This window comes from Buceros rhinoceros, unplaced genomic scaffold, assembly GCF_000710305.1.
Source record: "Buceros rhinoceros silvestris isolate BGI_N320 unplaced genomic scaffold, ASM71030v1 scaffold17939, whole genome shotgun sequence".
NCBI classification, from domain to species: domain Eukaryota; kingdom Metazoa; phylum Chordata; class Aves; order Bucerotiformes; family Bucerotidae; genus Buceros; species Buceros rhinoceros.
The window spans coordinates 50,693-65,017 of record NW_010430141.1 but is presented as its reverse complement, the minus strand read 5'-3'; the positions used below and the strand labels follow the sequence as shown (position 1 = coordinate 65,017).

Sequence of the window (14,325 nt, the reverse complement as noted above, 5' to 3'; positions counted from 1 at the left end):
CTGCTGTACAGTGCACTCCCTCAGTTTGAGACCAGCTCTGGCAATTACACAAAAGGGGAGCATCAAAATTGGAAGGCCAGAATAAAACATTGGAGGTTTTCATGTCTAATATATGTATATCTTTCTAAATTGCGTTTTAAGAAAGTTGTCACCTGGGCTGAAATAATTTTATGTATCCTTTGAGTGACTAAACACAACTGTTGCTACTACTTTATAAACTGAGTACAAATCAGTTGAAAACATGTGGTTTATGCCAATCAGAAATATGCCTTTCAAGTCATTTCAACAACAGATTCAAAGTACTGCTGTCTGGCTCATTTATTGCTAGGATTAGGGCTGGGACAGCCACTAGACAAATGACAGATGCTCTCCATTAACAAAGGGGAAGAGAAAGGGAATGATTTGCTGCTGGCCCATGCTGAGTCCGGGGGTGACATTGGCACTGCCTGTGTGATATAAAGGGTAAAAAATGCTGCACAAAGCTGGGAGAGGAGAGTGAGAAAATGTAAGAAACAACTGTGCAGACTCAAGGTCAGTGAAGAAAGAGGGGAGAAGCTGTTCCAGGTAGTGGAGCAAAGATTCCCCTCTGTGGAGAAGATCATGGTGAAACAGGCAGTCCCATGCAGTCCATGGAGGACCACAGTGGAGTGGATATCCACCTGCAGCCCGTGGAGGACCCCATGCTGGAGCAAGTCGATAGGCCCTGAAGGAAGATGCAACACTTGGAGAGCCCACACTGGAGCAGGCTCCTGACAGGAGCTGCTGCCCATGGAGAGGAGCCCACACAGGAGCAGGCTGAAACTATGTCCCCAGGAGGACACACACTGGTGCAGTCCATTCCTGAATAACTGCAGCCTGTGGAAGGATGCCCACTGGAGCACTTCCTGAAGGACTGGATCCCATGGGAAGGGATAAATTAATTAATTAAATTAAATTAATCTTTCCCAAGTTCAGTCTGTTTTCCCCTAACAATAATTGGTGAGTGATCTCCTTGTCCTTACCTTGACTTACAAGCTTTTCGTCTCATTTTCTCTCCCTGTCCTATTTGAGAAGGGGAATGAAAGAGTGGCCGGCAGCCAAAGTCAACCCACCACAATTACAGGTGTGAGTTGATAAGACTTTCAGAGTTCAGAGCCACTGCACTCTTACTGAGGGCAATTTAAACCCCCACTGGGAATGCATTATGGTTTCTGTTAATGCAATAAAACATCACAAGTTACAGTGCTCTTTGTAGTGAGGCTTAGTGATAGTCAGAATAAGCTCTAAAGTCACTGGAAGTCATACAGATTGGAGGACAGATAGGTGATAAAAATGTTATACAACCTCCTGCCTGCATCCTTACCTACCTTTCTTTTTCAATCATTACATGTCATGTAAATGTGACTTGAGAATATAGCTACAGTTTTATTGGTTTATCACTCGATGATGTTTCAGATCTGAACGCGGTTTACAAGAACTTGCTGTAAATTAAGAATGAAATTAATTCCATTCATTCATCTCTCATAAATGTAGATTCTGTATTTATCTAGTAATGATGTAGTCAGTTCTTGGTGCTGTTTGCTGCTTATTAGTTCTAGTGATGCAGCAAGGACAGTCAGTGACCCTTAAGAACTGCCAGCTCTTCATTAACAAGCTGAAAGTGTGACTTGCCACACTCTCTTTGCTCCACAGCTGTTATTGAGTGAACTAATAGCTAATACATTAAGTCACTCTAAAATATTTAATTCCTCACAAATTTAAATGCCATCTCAGCCATGATGGAAGCTGTTGCTGGCCAGAACATTGACCTTTAATTTACTTTCTTTGCAAGAAATTCGGATTTGTGTATTTGTTGTTTCTTTGATTAACTGAAAATTTGTATACATGCAGAAAAAAAGTTAGGCTGCTAGGGAAACTTACAGGAAAAAGCCTGATGCCTTGTGCCTAGGGGAATTCAAGTAGCTAAATTCTACCTATGCCATATTTGATATTTCTAGATCATTGTATAAGGGCTATGAACTTTCTGTACCCAAGTTGCGTCCTTGGAAAGTGGGTTACAGAGTCACGCTATTTTGTTGTTGTGGTTGTTGTTATTGATTTCAGCATTAAAGGTGTAAGAAAACAAAACGTTACTATGTTCAGAGACAAGGGCTAGCCTGTAAAATCAGCTTCTCTGCATGACTCGTAAAATCTATTTCTGAACTGCAGTTTTCTCATTGGCGTTCTTGGGTGACTTTTCCTAGTTCCTTCCAGTATCTGCAATGGTTTTCTTTCTGTTTTTATTTTACACAGGGAGATCAGGGTATTCCAGGGGACAAAGGTCCACAAGGTGAGCGAGGGAAACCTGGCCCATCAGGAGAAAAGGGAGATGTGGGTCCTGTTGGGCCACCAGGAGATAGAGGCTATCCAGGATCACCAGGTCATCAAGGTCCGCCAGGTTCACCAGGACCTCCAGGGTTTCCGGTAAGTTAATTCAGATGATATGAAGGTCGCATGTGCTGAGCAGTGGAAACTAAATCAAACAATACCCCAGTATAAGAAAAACTAAGATATCTCTGAGTTAATTTCCGTGTTCATTTAAGAGGTGGAAAGAATATACCCAGCAGTTACTTTTAATTATTTTTAAACGTGTGCTATGGATAAATTTTAATTATGTGCTACTTTAGCTTCTGAAAAATCCAGACGGCTACTCAATACTGTTAATTTTAATGTTTTTCATGAGCTTAAAAGCTAAAGTGTAAGTCTTTGCAACTGAAAAAGGAGGCAGACAAAACTGATTCTCAGTAAAAGGGAAATCAGCATTTAAAGACAATGAAATTCTGCCTGTCAGTTGTAAATATCTTGGGTTTGTCCTCATGTGCACACAGGCACATATCCGTGTTACAGGTTCTCACGCAGATAGGGTAAAGCTCTAAAAAACTTCTCCAGTGAAGTTATTGGTCCCATGAAGCAGTTCTAGTTAGTCAGCTGTGCATGAAAGCAGTTAGTCCCTAGAGTGTAGTAACTTGCTGTGATTCTGGACACTCAACCTCTACCGTTGAGGACCATTTATACACTGACTCTAACACAGAGGATGCACAAAATGGCGATTTATTGCACAGTTACTCAGGGCTATATAGTTCCTTAAAAGGCCTCACCCATCATGGGCGGTTACTGCCTTACTGTCACAGCACGTAATCTTCCGACCACCCACACTGCCCCCAAGTGTTCCACAACACTAGAGGGGTTGAGGAGCAGGCAAATGCTCTGCAAAAGGCAAGTAAAACCTGGTGGTGTCACTGGACATCCTTACTGTCTTACGCAAGTTGATTTCCGTACACATAGCATGCCAGTCACCTTGACAGTTGGGAGTGCCTCTTCCATTTCATGGCATTAGTGGTTGTTAGGATGTTATAATGTATTTGCAGAAAAGTGGCCTTTACAGATAAGTAAATAACACAAATATAGTAAAATATTTACATTTTGGTGAAAGTTTTACATTTTTAATGCTAGTTTCAGCATTTTTTTAATTTTTGTAGCATCATAAATCACCCTCTGTATGTTTCTTCTGATACATATCACTTGGTTTTTTTCCCTCATCAGGCCGATACAGTTTCACTCGAAGAAATAAAAAATTATATCAAACAAGAAGTTCTTAAGGTTTTTGAAGGTAAGGAAATTATACAAGTAAATGTAAATCCTAAATTGTGTTCTCTAATGTTTTACATCCCTTCAGCCTTTATATGCATTTCTTTACACGTAATCTAACTTACCTTGGATTTAGCAGCTGCCTTGTTGCTGTAGCTATGTTTAACTGCTGGTTAAGTCTACTTAATGCAATTGTGTTCAGATAGTTGTTAATTATAGTATCTGTTAACCAGAGTGTTTCCTTATGTGAAAGATCAGCATTAAAAGGTAGTTAACTCCAAATCATAACAGCAAACGTGTATGTATCATTGTAGATACATGGGAGTATCATCTGTTCTTACATATACATATGTGACTATAATGTAGCATTAAGACATTGTAGATTTATTAAAGGGGAGACAATAGAAATATCTAATTATTTTGGCCGCTTAATGGATGACTATCTAAATGAGAGGAAGGCTTAACAGCTTTCAGTCGTGCAGGTCTAAACTGCTGTGCATTTCCAGGAAACATCCCTGCTGAGCTCCAAAGCTCCCTTGCAGACCACCATCTTCTGGCATAGTTTTATGCAAGTACCAGATTCAGCCAAGGCCTTTGTACAATGTAAGCTTTCTTAGGTGTGTCCTTACTCTGAAAAGGAAATATTTTTCTTCCCCAGTGTTTTCTTAGTCAGGGTTGAAAAGCTGTGACTCAGGTAGGTGTCTGAAACAGGCTTCTGCTCAAACACCTCTCAGCAGTAGCTTCTCTTCCATTGCAAAATGCATTTCTTCTGTCTGCAATATGCTTAGCTATTTTGTCATTAATATTTGTGTATACGAAACCTTTTTATCCTTTAGGGATAAAAGCAATCATATAAAGCTTGAGACTTTTTTAACTGTTCAGGCAGTTTTTCACTTTATAACAAGGCTATAATTTTGTGTGTTTTCACCCTTGCCCAGACTGCTACCACTTAGGAGTCCAACCTACTATGTATTTCAAGAGCAGTTTGTTAGCTGATGATACCTCCTTTTCCCATTCAAATGGAAGGGTAACAAGAATTCAGTCCGTTCATAAAGAGAAAGTATAAGAAGGTGTACTGCCTGCAGGGAATATTGTTTATTGTCTTTATAGTTGTTCTGTTTTGTGTGCCCACGGACCTTCTATCTGGGGCTTTATTTCACTTTGCCTATTTTCTATCACTTTGCTTATGTTTTGTTTGATGCCCACTCCTCTCTTTACACTCTTTTTTTTTTTCTTACATCTTAAAACTCCACCGCAGTGTTGTAGAATGCTTAGTTAAGCTTTTTAGTGTGGTATAAATGACACATATTCAAGGTTAGTACCTATTTTGTCTACCTCTAAGGAACACTGAAATGTTACCAAGTGCACTTCATTCCACCTGCATGAACAGTTCACGCTGAAATCTCTGCAATTAGTAGTGTTTGCTGAGCACTTGGAGTTTTTTTCACAACTGTTTTCAGGGCTTCAGCATATTTCAAGAACTGTTTGCAGTATTTAAGCTCTACTTTGCAGCTTCCTGTGAGTTACAAATATATAAGGTGGCCTTTCACAGGAGTGTTAAGTACTAATTATGCTGTGTTCATATATTTTAAATACTTCTATGAGCAGGAGTCAGAAGTCATTTGAAATACTGTAATAGTGAATATTAGTAAAACATATTGAATATTAGTAAAAGAAAGTAATAGAGACTTCAGCACAAATGTGTTCAAAGGGTAAAGACTCAAACATGAGTCTGGGTTGGAACTGAAGTCCTCAGTTCTTACAGGAGCATTTAGAAGGATTAAACACCTTACTTCCAGAAACTTACTTTAGTGGGGCTTTGGGATTTATTTATTTCCCTGTATTTTGCTAGGAGGTTTCTTACCCACTTTTTCTTGTTTCCTTTGTCATTGAAGAAAGGATGGCTCAGTTTGCATCCCAGCTGAAGTTGCCTGCTGCAATGCTTGCCTCCCAAGCTCATGGAAAACCAGGGCCCCCAGGAAAAGATGGATTACCAGGGCCTCCAGGAAAGGATGGTTTGCCGGGGCCACCAGGAGAACGTGGAATTCAAGGTAGGAATTAAAAAAAATGTTCCCATGAATTATATCTTGAAATATTTATATACTTGCTAATGACTATTAAATAAGCCAGGATTACCTACTTAGCTTCCTAATGATTAACTTTTAAAACTGTACTTAACGTTTTCCCAGACTAGATCTAAACATTAACCCATAGTAAATGTGTGGATTTTACTGATTAAAAACTCCTAATCAGTGCATTTTATTCTACTAAGTGACAAAGTTAATTGCTGACAGGTATCTAAAGCTGACAGATAGCTACTGTAACAGTTATTTTTTTTTTCTCCAAAATGCTTTAACAAGAAAGAAAAAACTTATGCCAGCACTCTAATGTAATTATATAGATCCTGTCCCATATTGAGAGACCATCTTATTTAAGAAACAAAATTTGATCTCTAACTCTGAGTACTCCCAGCTGTGATCCTGAGACAACACAGGGGAGGAAAACTGAAGGCAAATATTATTCTTTAAGAAGCAGTGAAAACTGAAATATTACCACATGAATTCTTCTTATAGTGAACTAATCTATTTTCACAAATCAGTTTCTGAATAATCAGCTTTTGACTATCCCCAAATGGTAAATTATACACTGCAATGTATTTGGACAGTGTAGAACTCTCATTTCACTGAACTGTCTTTTGCTGCAAAATTAGCTTCAAGGAATCCCGGCTCATTGTTGCTGTGCTCTGCAATAGAGTCAGACCCTCAGAGATTAAAAGGAAGAGGAGAACAGAATAAAAGGAAAATAGAATTTATCGATGAATAATATTTTGTGGGTGGATAATATGTAATTTGCAGTTTATCTGTAGGTAGTTCTTTATTATCTTTTGTTAGTTTGGTCTGCTCTGGAGTCAGAGCAAGTCAGACTGGAATGAAGAACGTGAGAGCAGAGCTGAAGATGTGTGGATCCTAAAGCTATCAGAAGAATAAAGACTTACTAACATTGATAAGCGCAAACCCCTGACAGAAGCTTGAAAAGTGTGATGAGCTCAGAATGAGAAGAACAAGAATAAAGGATCAAGGAAAACAATAAAAGGCTTAGAATCTTACAACACTGACTTCATCATTACCTAAATATTCAGGTCACTGTAAACAGTCAACTTCAATGTCAGTGACAGATTGTTCAATAATGATGTATGTGGTGGATAGTCTCACATGCTTCTGGGAAGTGGAATGTTGTACTAGGCTTCATTTCCAGCTAGTGAGCATCAAGAGTTAAGATGATAGCTATGCTTGAGAAAAGAAAAAAAAGAAAATAAAGCTGCTTTTTCATGCCTTATGCTTAAGTAAAAGTAGTGCCTCAGGTAAACAGGATTTCCACTTATTTTACTGATCCGCTCGATAGTCATTTTTGATTAGTAAAACATAAGCTGAGCAAAAAGCAGTTACTTCTCTGATACATCAAAAGATATATGAAATTATACTTTCAAGGAAATAAAACCAGAAATTTGTCTTGCCTCCTTTTTACACTCTGTGTAAGAGATAGTCCCGTGAGAGAAGCACGCTTACAAATACCCTTCATGCCTTTCCCAGTTGTGCCTGTGCGTGTTATTGTTTTGTGCCAACAGAAAAAAAGATATTCAAATCTCTGAGAGATTGAAAAGTATCCCTCCATATTCCAGCTTATTTTCAGCCATTAAGGACATAACAGACAAGACTTCTTGGCAAAGCATGTCACGTGCCTGTGTGGCTGAGTCCATCAAGGTAGCATGCTGTGTGCATACGTGCCCAAACCATAATGGGCATTTGGTACTGACTGACAGATATTCCATATTTTCTCACTTGGGTGCAGCCCAGATTGTCAATTCCAGAGCTTAGCTGTGTGCAGTAACGCACATCTGGGCTAGCAGCATGAAACAATCTCTTGTCCCACAAAAAAAGTGAAAAGAAATAGATGCTTCTGGAGAGCAATTACAAGGACCTCCATGAATGCCTTCAGAGCCTGTCTGTGATGCTGCGCGCTGAGCAGAGAGCCTGCTAGAGCCAACCAGCAGCACAGGCAGGTGCACTGCGTGTCCGAGGAAGTGCTTAACTTGCAGCTTCACAGAGGTCCCTCCGTACACCCGAAGTGCAGTGCCAGTTCCCCTGGGAACTGGTCTGTATGACCTGGACAGATTCCACCAGACCCTCCTTCCCTGCGCAGGAAACCAATAGGTAGTGGTTAGTCCCAGAAGCAGAAATCTTAAATACTGACTTTTGGAAGTGTGTTTAAGGAATTGCTAGACTCTTCAGCATAGAGTCATTCATTTCTAATGAAATCCAGAATTGTAACCTGCTGGCTTTCAGCAAGCTTGTTTGTAGTGTACGTCAGGTACTTTCCAGTGGTTCAGCTACAAATAATTTTCATTTTATAGCATAAAATAGTATAGCATGCAGTATAACTATTGCATAAATATGTGCAGTAAATATATAGCATGAAAACAAAAGACAACAAAGAATTGCAACTTAAGTTATGAAACACGCAGTTGGAATTTAAACAGGCTTTATATAGTAGTGATTGGAAAATTTATATATTTCTTCATTTAAAAATATACATGCATCAGCAAGCTGCTACTGTGAGGCATTGTCACCACTGAAATGTACAGCATCTGCTTACAGGGGAGCAGAGGAGCTTGTTTGCTCTGTATGTGCTCTAAATTATGGTGAAGTCTCACAGGGAGGCTGGAAGTTTTCTTTCAAAACTTTACAGACAAGCTGTAACAGTGTCATCCATCTGCAGTCAGTCAGTCAGCTTGTCACGTGTTAGGGGCTCTAAATCAGTTAATGCCACTTACTTAATTGGATTTTTAAAACTGTAATAGTAAGTGAATTTTTGTCCATTAGGCCAAGTGCACCTTGGGATAATTTTGCAATCCAGAGATCCTTTATGTTAATACGACTATTGATTCTTTTTCTCAGTAGAGAAAAGAAGATTTCATCTTAGATGATCTTCACTGTTTCGGCCAAATTTAGGAAATGAGAGTTTTTTATAGGTCCTCAGAACTCGTGGTAGCCTTGAGGAATCAAACATCACAGCTGAAGAAGGAAAAATACCATGTGATGAGTAGTGCAAGTTCATTATCTTTATTCCTAATCTGCTGTAAAATGTGTGTCTCTTATTACATTTATTAACTTGTATGGCGGGAGCACGTAGAAACCTTGGCTACCATCAGGAGCCCTTTGTAGTTGGATGGTGTCCAGACACAGTCACTCTTCTGAAATGGCTGCACTGGTTTCACGCATTACCTCCTCGAGAGTGGTCTTTGCTGTGGAGGGTGAAACCTGTATTAATTTGATTTGAAACCCAGCTACTACCTCTCTGCTGGGAGAGCTGTAACACACAGAAGAAATTCAGAATATACTCGGGAGGTTGGATGAGAGGGCTTGCTCTCAGCACGCTTTCAGTTGCTTTGCAGTTGCTTGTTTTAAGAATGCAGAATATTTGCACATTAAAACACAGTGGATACTTCGGACTTGTTGTTCCCTGTCGTGGCGATACGTTTGCCTCATATTTATTTTAAAGAACCTCAAGATTTCTCTAGATACTTGACATGGTAGTTTCAAATGCTGCATTATCCATGCAGATGGAAGAAGGTCTGCATGATATCGGTGGAATACCTTTTAGAGCCATTTAGTCTAAATGAGAGAACTTCTTACCTCCAAGTTCGTAGACAGGATCTTGTATCATTTCCAGTAGAGCTGAGGGTGTTGCAGTAGCGATGCTTCTGACTGTGATGTTTGCGGAGAGCACCAAACCAAGACTTGTATCTTAGTTATCACCACTCGTCTACGAGCAGAAGAAAGCTTATCACTTTGAACACGTACTTGCTACATACTGCTACCAAGTGTTCACTCTACGACCCGTGCTGGGTACGTGTTTACATACCACAACTTTTGGGTTGCAGAAATCAGAACAAAAACTTCTGGAACCTGAGTGAAAGGCTTTGCTGAAGCAGTCGCCTTTTGAAGTAAGCAGGTACCTCTTACTGGTATTATAATTTTACCAGTAAAAATAAACAGCATCTTTTATGTGCCTTTACATTAGAAACAATAAATCAAAATCTGATTATATGTGTATGGTAATATTTTCTTTTGACTGTGTATGAGTTTGTCACTTTAAGCTTAGAGAAAAAGTGACAACCTCTAGAGGTGTAATCATGGCCCTACTTCGGAGCAAAATATACCTCATTAAAAATAAAATATTTTCCTGCCAGAATTACACGTTGGATTGTTTACATGTAGGCATGTTTACTAATATGCTTACACCCTGTTAAATAAAGCCTTATTTTTAGAAAAGATACTTGTGAATTTTTGTATTAAACTTCAGTGTCAACAGAAGTCACCTGCCGCTGTGTACAAACTAGACTTTTGCATGTGTATTCAGATACAGACACAGCCAGTGATGGTTTACACTACCCTGCATCATATATCTGCATTGGCAGGCTGCGCTTTGTCTTATTGTGGGTTTTTTTTTCCTTATTGTCTTGATTTCCAGTGATGTTTACAGAAACTTTCAGTCTATCTCAGTCCCTTTTCAATTATGATGTCTCAGATACCTGTCATAATGGTTACCACGGAGATGGTAAATGTGATATATCATAAGCGTAATTTCTCTCTTTTCCCCATAACTAAAGAAATGCAAAAATGATTAGTGGCAGCACTACTTTGTAAAATTACAATTAACTGGGTTTGTAGTGAGAAATGTACTGTAACTATCTATTGTAAATTGAGCATTATATATAATAAATAGGACGTGTCATAGGTAGTGGTGTGGTTGTATGACTGAGCTTCTCGAACAGCAGCAACTGCTATGCGTTACACAAGATTTTCAGAGCAAACCAACATGATGTAGTTATAAATACTACTGTGGTCATTAAAGAGCAAAATCAAGATTCACAACTGAATACGAACACCTACATTTTCACTTTTCTGAGTCTTTATAGCTTGTGTGCCTATATGCCTTGTACAATTCCGCTTAACACAACTCAGTCACCAGAATGCACGATTAATATTGTTTGATTCTCTGTAAACTTTGAAACCATTGATTTCCTTTCGGTACGTTGTGCATGTCACTCTGCATGCATTTTCTAATGGTTTTGCCTCACTGTAATTTCCTTGTTGGGGTGCTGAAAGAAGTGTAATGTAATCGGTGCTCTGTTTTGAAACCTAGGGTGATTGCAGCAGATAATAGAGTTTCTACCGAAGTGTAAAATGAGCTTGTGTTTAATGAAAATCTTGAATACTCCGTCTGCCATTCCTACTGCATTGTGCCTGTCATAACAACCCTGAATCTGTACCCACAGCACTTAACAGTAGTTTCCTTCTGGATTGTCCAGTGTTGCCATAGACCACAGTATGCTGACAAGACAGTCTTTGCCATCCATCTGCCAGTGCCTATTAATCTTCATGAGACATCAGGTGTATTGATACCACTATGCTGACTGGTTAGCCGTGATGCTTCTCTTTTAATTCAAGCCAAGTTACAGCTCTTCACATGAGGAAGTTTATTGTATGGCATAGGTGACGGTGGAAATGTACTGGTACCTGAAGCCAAACAAATTTAATTCCGCAAGTTGGCAAATTAATCTTCAACATCTGTCACCTTACTTGCTAATGTCTGAGGTGTTGGGGAGAGAGTAGGGTTTCCTTACAATTCCTTTTAAAGTAAGGTGTTGTGGCAGACCTCACACTTACTCCTTTAAAAATTCCTTCATCCCCTGTCGTACATAAATTACATGGTCTAAACAGAAAAGGTACATTTGTAGATGGATTCTTAACTTGAAATATTAAGCAAAATGTTATAACAAAATTCACGAGTCCTCTGCTCTAAAGCTGCCAGAGTGTTCTCAACTAATAAAACTTATAACAAAGAGTTTAAGGAAAAAGAAACAGGGGTTGAACATGAGATGCAGCACCTGAGAAGATGGAACCTATTTAGATAAATACAAAGTTATAGCCTGTGAAGAAAACGGACACCAATGTTTGAAGTCTAGTTAGTGATCACACCTTGTTAACAATATACAGCCACTTGGGTCAAAGCAGGCCTTGCGTGCTAGAACTCCAAAACTGCACAAGCTCTGAAGATGCCTCATGCCGTGTGAGGGCAGCTCTGTAGCACTGGGGAGGGAGTGGGTCTTGTCTCATATACAGCGGATTATCTAAGCATACCACTACAGTCTAAAAAGCGTGGACGTAAAGATTTATGCAGAGCGTAGAGGGCAAAGTCTCACTCAGTTTGTGGACTATCAGGAAAGGACTGGTCCAGTTCCAGATGGCCTTTGGGTTGGTGTTTTTTACATCATTTCATCAAACAGATAACACTGGAGCAGAATATGCGTTTGGTTCTTTATTAGAGGAACTTGAGGAAGGTCGCTTAAAATCTTGGGGAAAGGCCTGGCTGGTGAACATAGGGAGAGCCCTTGGTGGAGCATGCAATGGTTACTGCTAGAAAAGCTTGTATTTTCCATAAGGAACTTAGAAACCTAAGAGCTGTCTCAGAAAAAAATACCAGTCTGAAAAAGAAGTGAGCATGTGTCTGATAATTTCATGTCAACAAGATATATGGACAATCACTGTTTATAATAAGAGGGCACTTTTATTTTCATATCTTTATTCTGTGTAGGTTATAGAGGACAGAAAGGGGAAAGAGGCGAGCCTGGAATTGGACTGCCTGGTAACCCCGGACCACCCGGCCCTGCAGGTACAAGTCTCCAGATTTATTTCTGTTATTGTTATTGATGAACTAGCAGGTCTTTCTCCTGGCTTTCATGCCGGTTCTACATCCATGCCTTTCCTCCCAGTCTCGGTCGTATCACGAGGTCAGACCCACCTGCCTTCTCGCAGATGAGCTGGCATGCAGCTGACTGTCAGTGACGAAATGTGGGGCGCTGCATGCGCTCCGCTAATTCTATCTTTGTTTTACCAGCTACTGGCCTGCCAGGCCCACCGGGAACTCCAGGCTCACCCGGACCGCAGGGACCACCTGGACCCAACGGGAGATGCAGTCCCGCGGATTGCTATTACCCCATATCACAGACTCGTTCACATGCCAGCGGGAAATAAAACCCCCTCTTCCCTAGACGCTTGGGTTCACAGTCACTTCTCACTCTTCTCAATACGTTGATTTAACCTTTGAAATATTTGGTGGATTTTTTTTTTCCCTTGACACTGCATGGTATATAGATAATTTATAAGGCACATACCTGAGCCTTTTTCTGTTATTTGCAGTGTCATCATTAGGACGTTAAGACATATATTTTCCAGAGTGCATTCCATGTGTTATGTTTCTCATATTTATTTTGCTTAAAGGAGAAAATAGGCCCAAATCATTTTCATAAGCTTCTTTCTTCAAGCAAAGATAATTTTATTATAAATTAAAGAGGCGTACATAAATAAGTTATGTATGCCTCAGTATGTAAGCTGGCTTTATTTTTCTTGCTGGTGGTGAAGTTTAAATGGAGAAAATGCATTTCGGAAGTTTTAAAGTGTACCTGTTCATGGCGAATGCAGGACCTGAGCTGGAGCACTGGGAACTCTGTTTAGACTAAATGCTCATGGCCCCTGAGGAGGCTCCGACACGCTTTCTGAACCAAGTCTGTGACATGCACCACAAACACTCCCCACTCCCCGCCGTTTCATTCACTTGCTAGATGTCAAAGAAGGAAATGAAGATGCGTTTATGATCTCTCTAATCCCATCCAACATTTAGCTTCAGACTGACTGGAAATTTGCCAGGTGTAGCCCCAAGAAGCATCTCTCCTGACTGGATGTTGTCCCAACTGAGGACTTGTGTGGTTGGTCATGGTTGCGCATTCTCCAGATATTAAACTGCCAGGGGCTGCTCTTGGTGTTCCCTACTGAGAACTGGCACATCTTCTAACCGTTATGTGGATTTGGTAAGTGTAGTATCATTGCCTGTAATCAAACTACTCTGCCATTATGTCTGCCTGCAGCAAAGATGACCCCTTGCTTTAGAGCAGAGGGTGTTGGGTACACCGTAAGACAGTCAAAGAACGAACTTCATAAGCCTCTAGTCTTACTGGTGGCACATTTTTTTCCTCTTCCTTCTGCAATAATCCTGTGCCAAAATAAGCTTGAGAAGAACGTGGAAACAGTAGACTGCAGAATTCACAGGTCATAATAACTGGTTGCAAAAAATTATGAGTTCAAAAGAAATTTGGAAAAGGTGCAAAACCCTCCTTGGAAAGGTGTGCTACAGAGAGCAGGACTGCACGGGGTTTGCAGGCATTCAGTAAATGCTACAGGAAAGGGCATTATCAGTGAAGACCAAAACAGAGCGAGGTGTAAATCCTATAGATCTCAAAGGGTTGAGCAAAAGAAAAGATGGAGAAAACTGATCACACAGAGACTGATTCTGAAATGGAGGGAGAAGGGTTGGCCAAATTTTCACTCCTGATTATTAGGAAACAGATGATCTTAGATTAGTCCTTCAAAAGTTGCTACAGTGCAATAGGAAGTGAAGGTCTTTTGAGAGAACATGGACAGCTACAACCCTAAACATACAACCTAACATACAACCCTAAAATAAAGCCCTAGTACAAAAGCCATACTGAGGGCTCTTGCCCCATCAACAGGAAGCCGATCATTCTCTCTCACGTCACACAGGGAGGTAGTTTCGGTCACTTTGTACCTGAGCAGTACTGAGCCACAAAGCATTCCCAGA

General features: G+C 40.1%; 1 protein-coding gene across 1 annotated transcript in view; it reads left to right on the top strand.

The window, feature by feature from the left end:
• Nucleotides 1-13,113, top strand: part of LOC104499426 (collagen alpha-1(XIX) chain-like) — a 47,738-nt gene extending 34,625 nt beyond the window's left edge. Inside the window, exons 26-30 of the mRNA XM_010142931.1 lie at nucleotides 2,272-2,442; nucleotides 3,562-3,628; nucleotides 5,502-5,657; nucleotides 12,265-12,342; nucleotides 12,568-13,113. Coding sequence (XP_010141233.1) covers nucleotides 2,272-2,442; nucleotides 3,562-3,628; nucleotides 5,502-5,657; nucleotides 12,265-12,342; nucleotides 12,568-12,704 — 609 coding nt within the window. The 3' untranslated portion in view covers nucleotides 12,705-13,113. The remainder of the gene's footprint in view (nucleotides 1-2,271; nucleotides 2,443-3,561; nucleotides 3,629-5,501; nucleotides 5,658-12,264; nucleotides 12,343-12,567) is intronic.
• The last annotated feature ends 1,212 nt before the right edge of the window (nucleotides 13,114-14,325 follow it).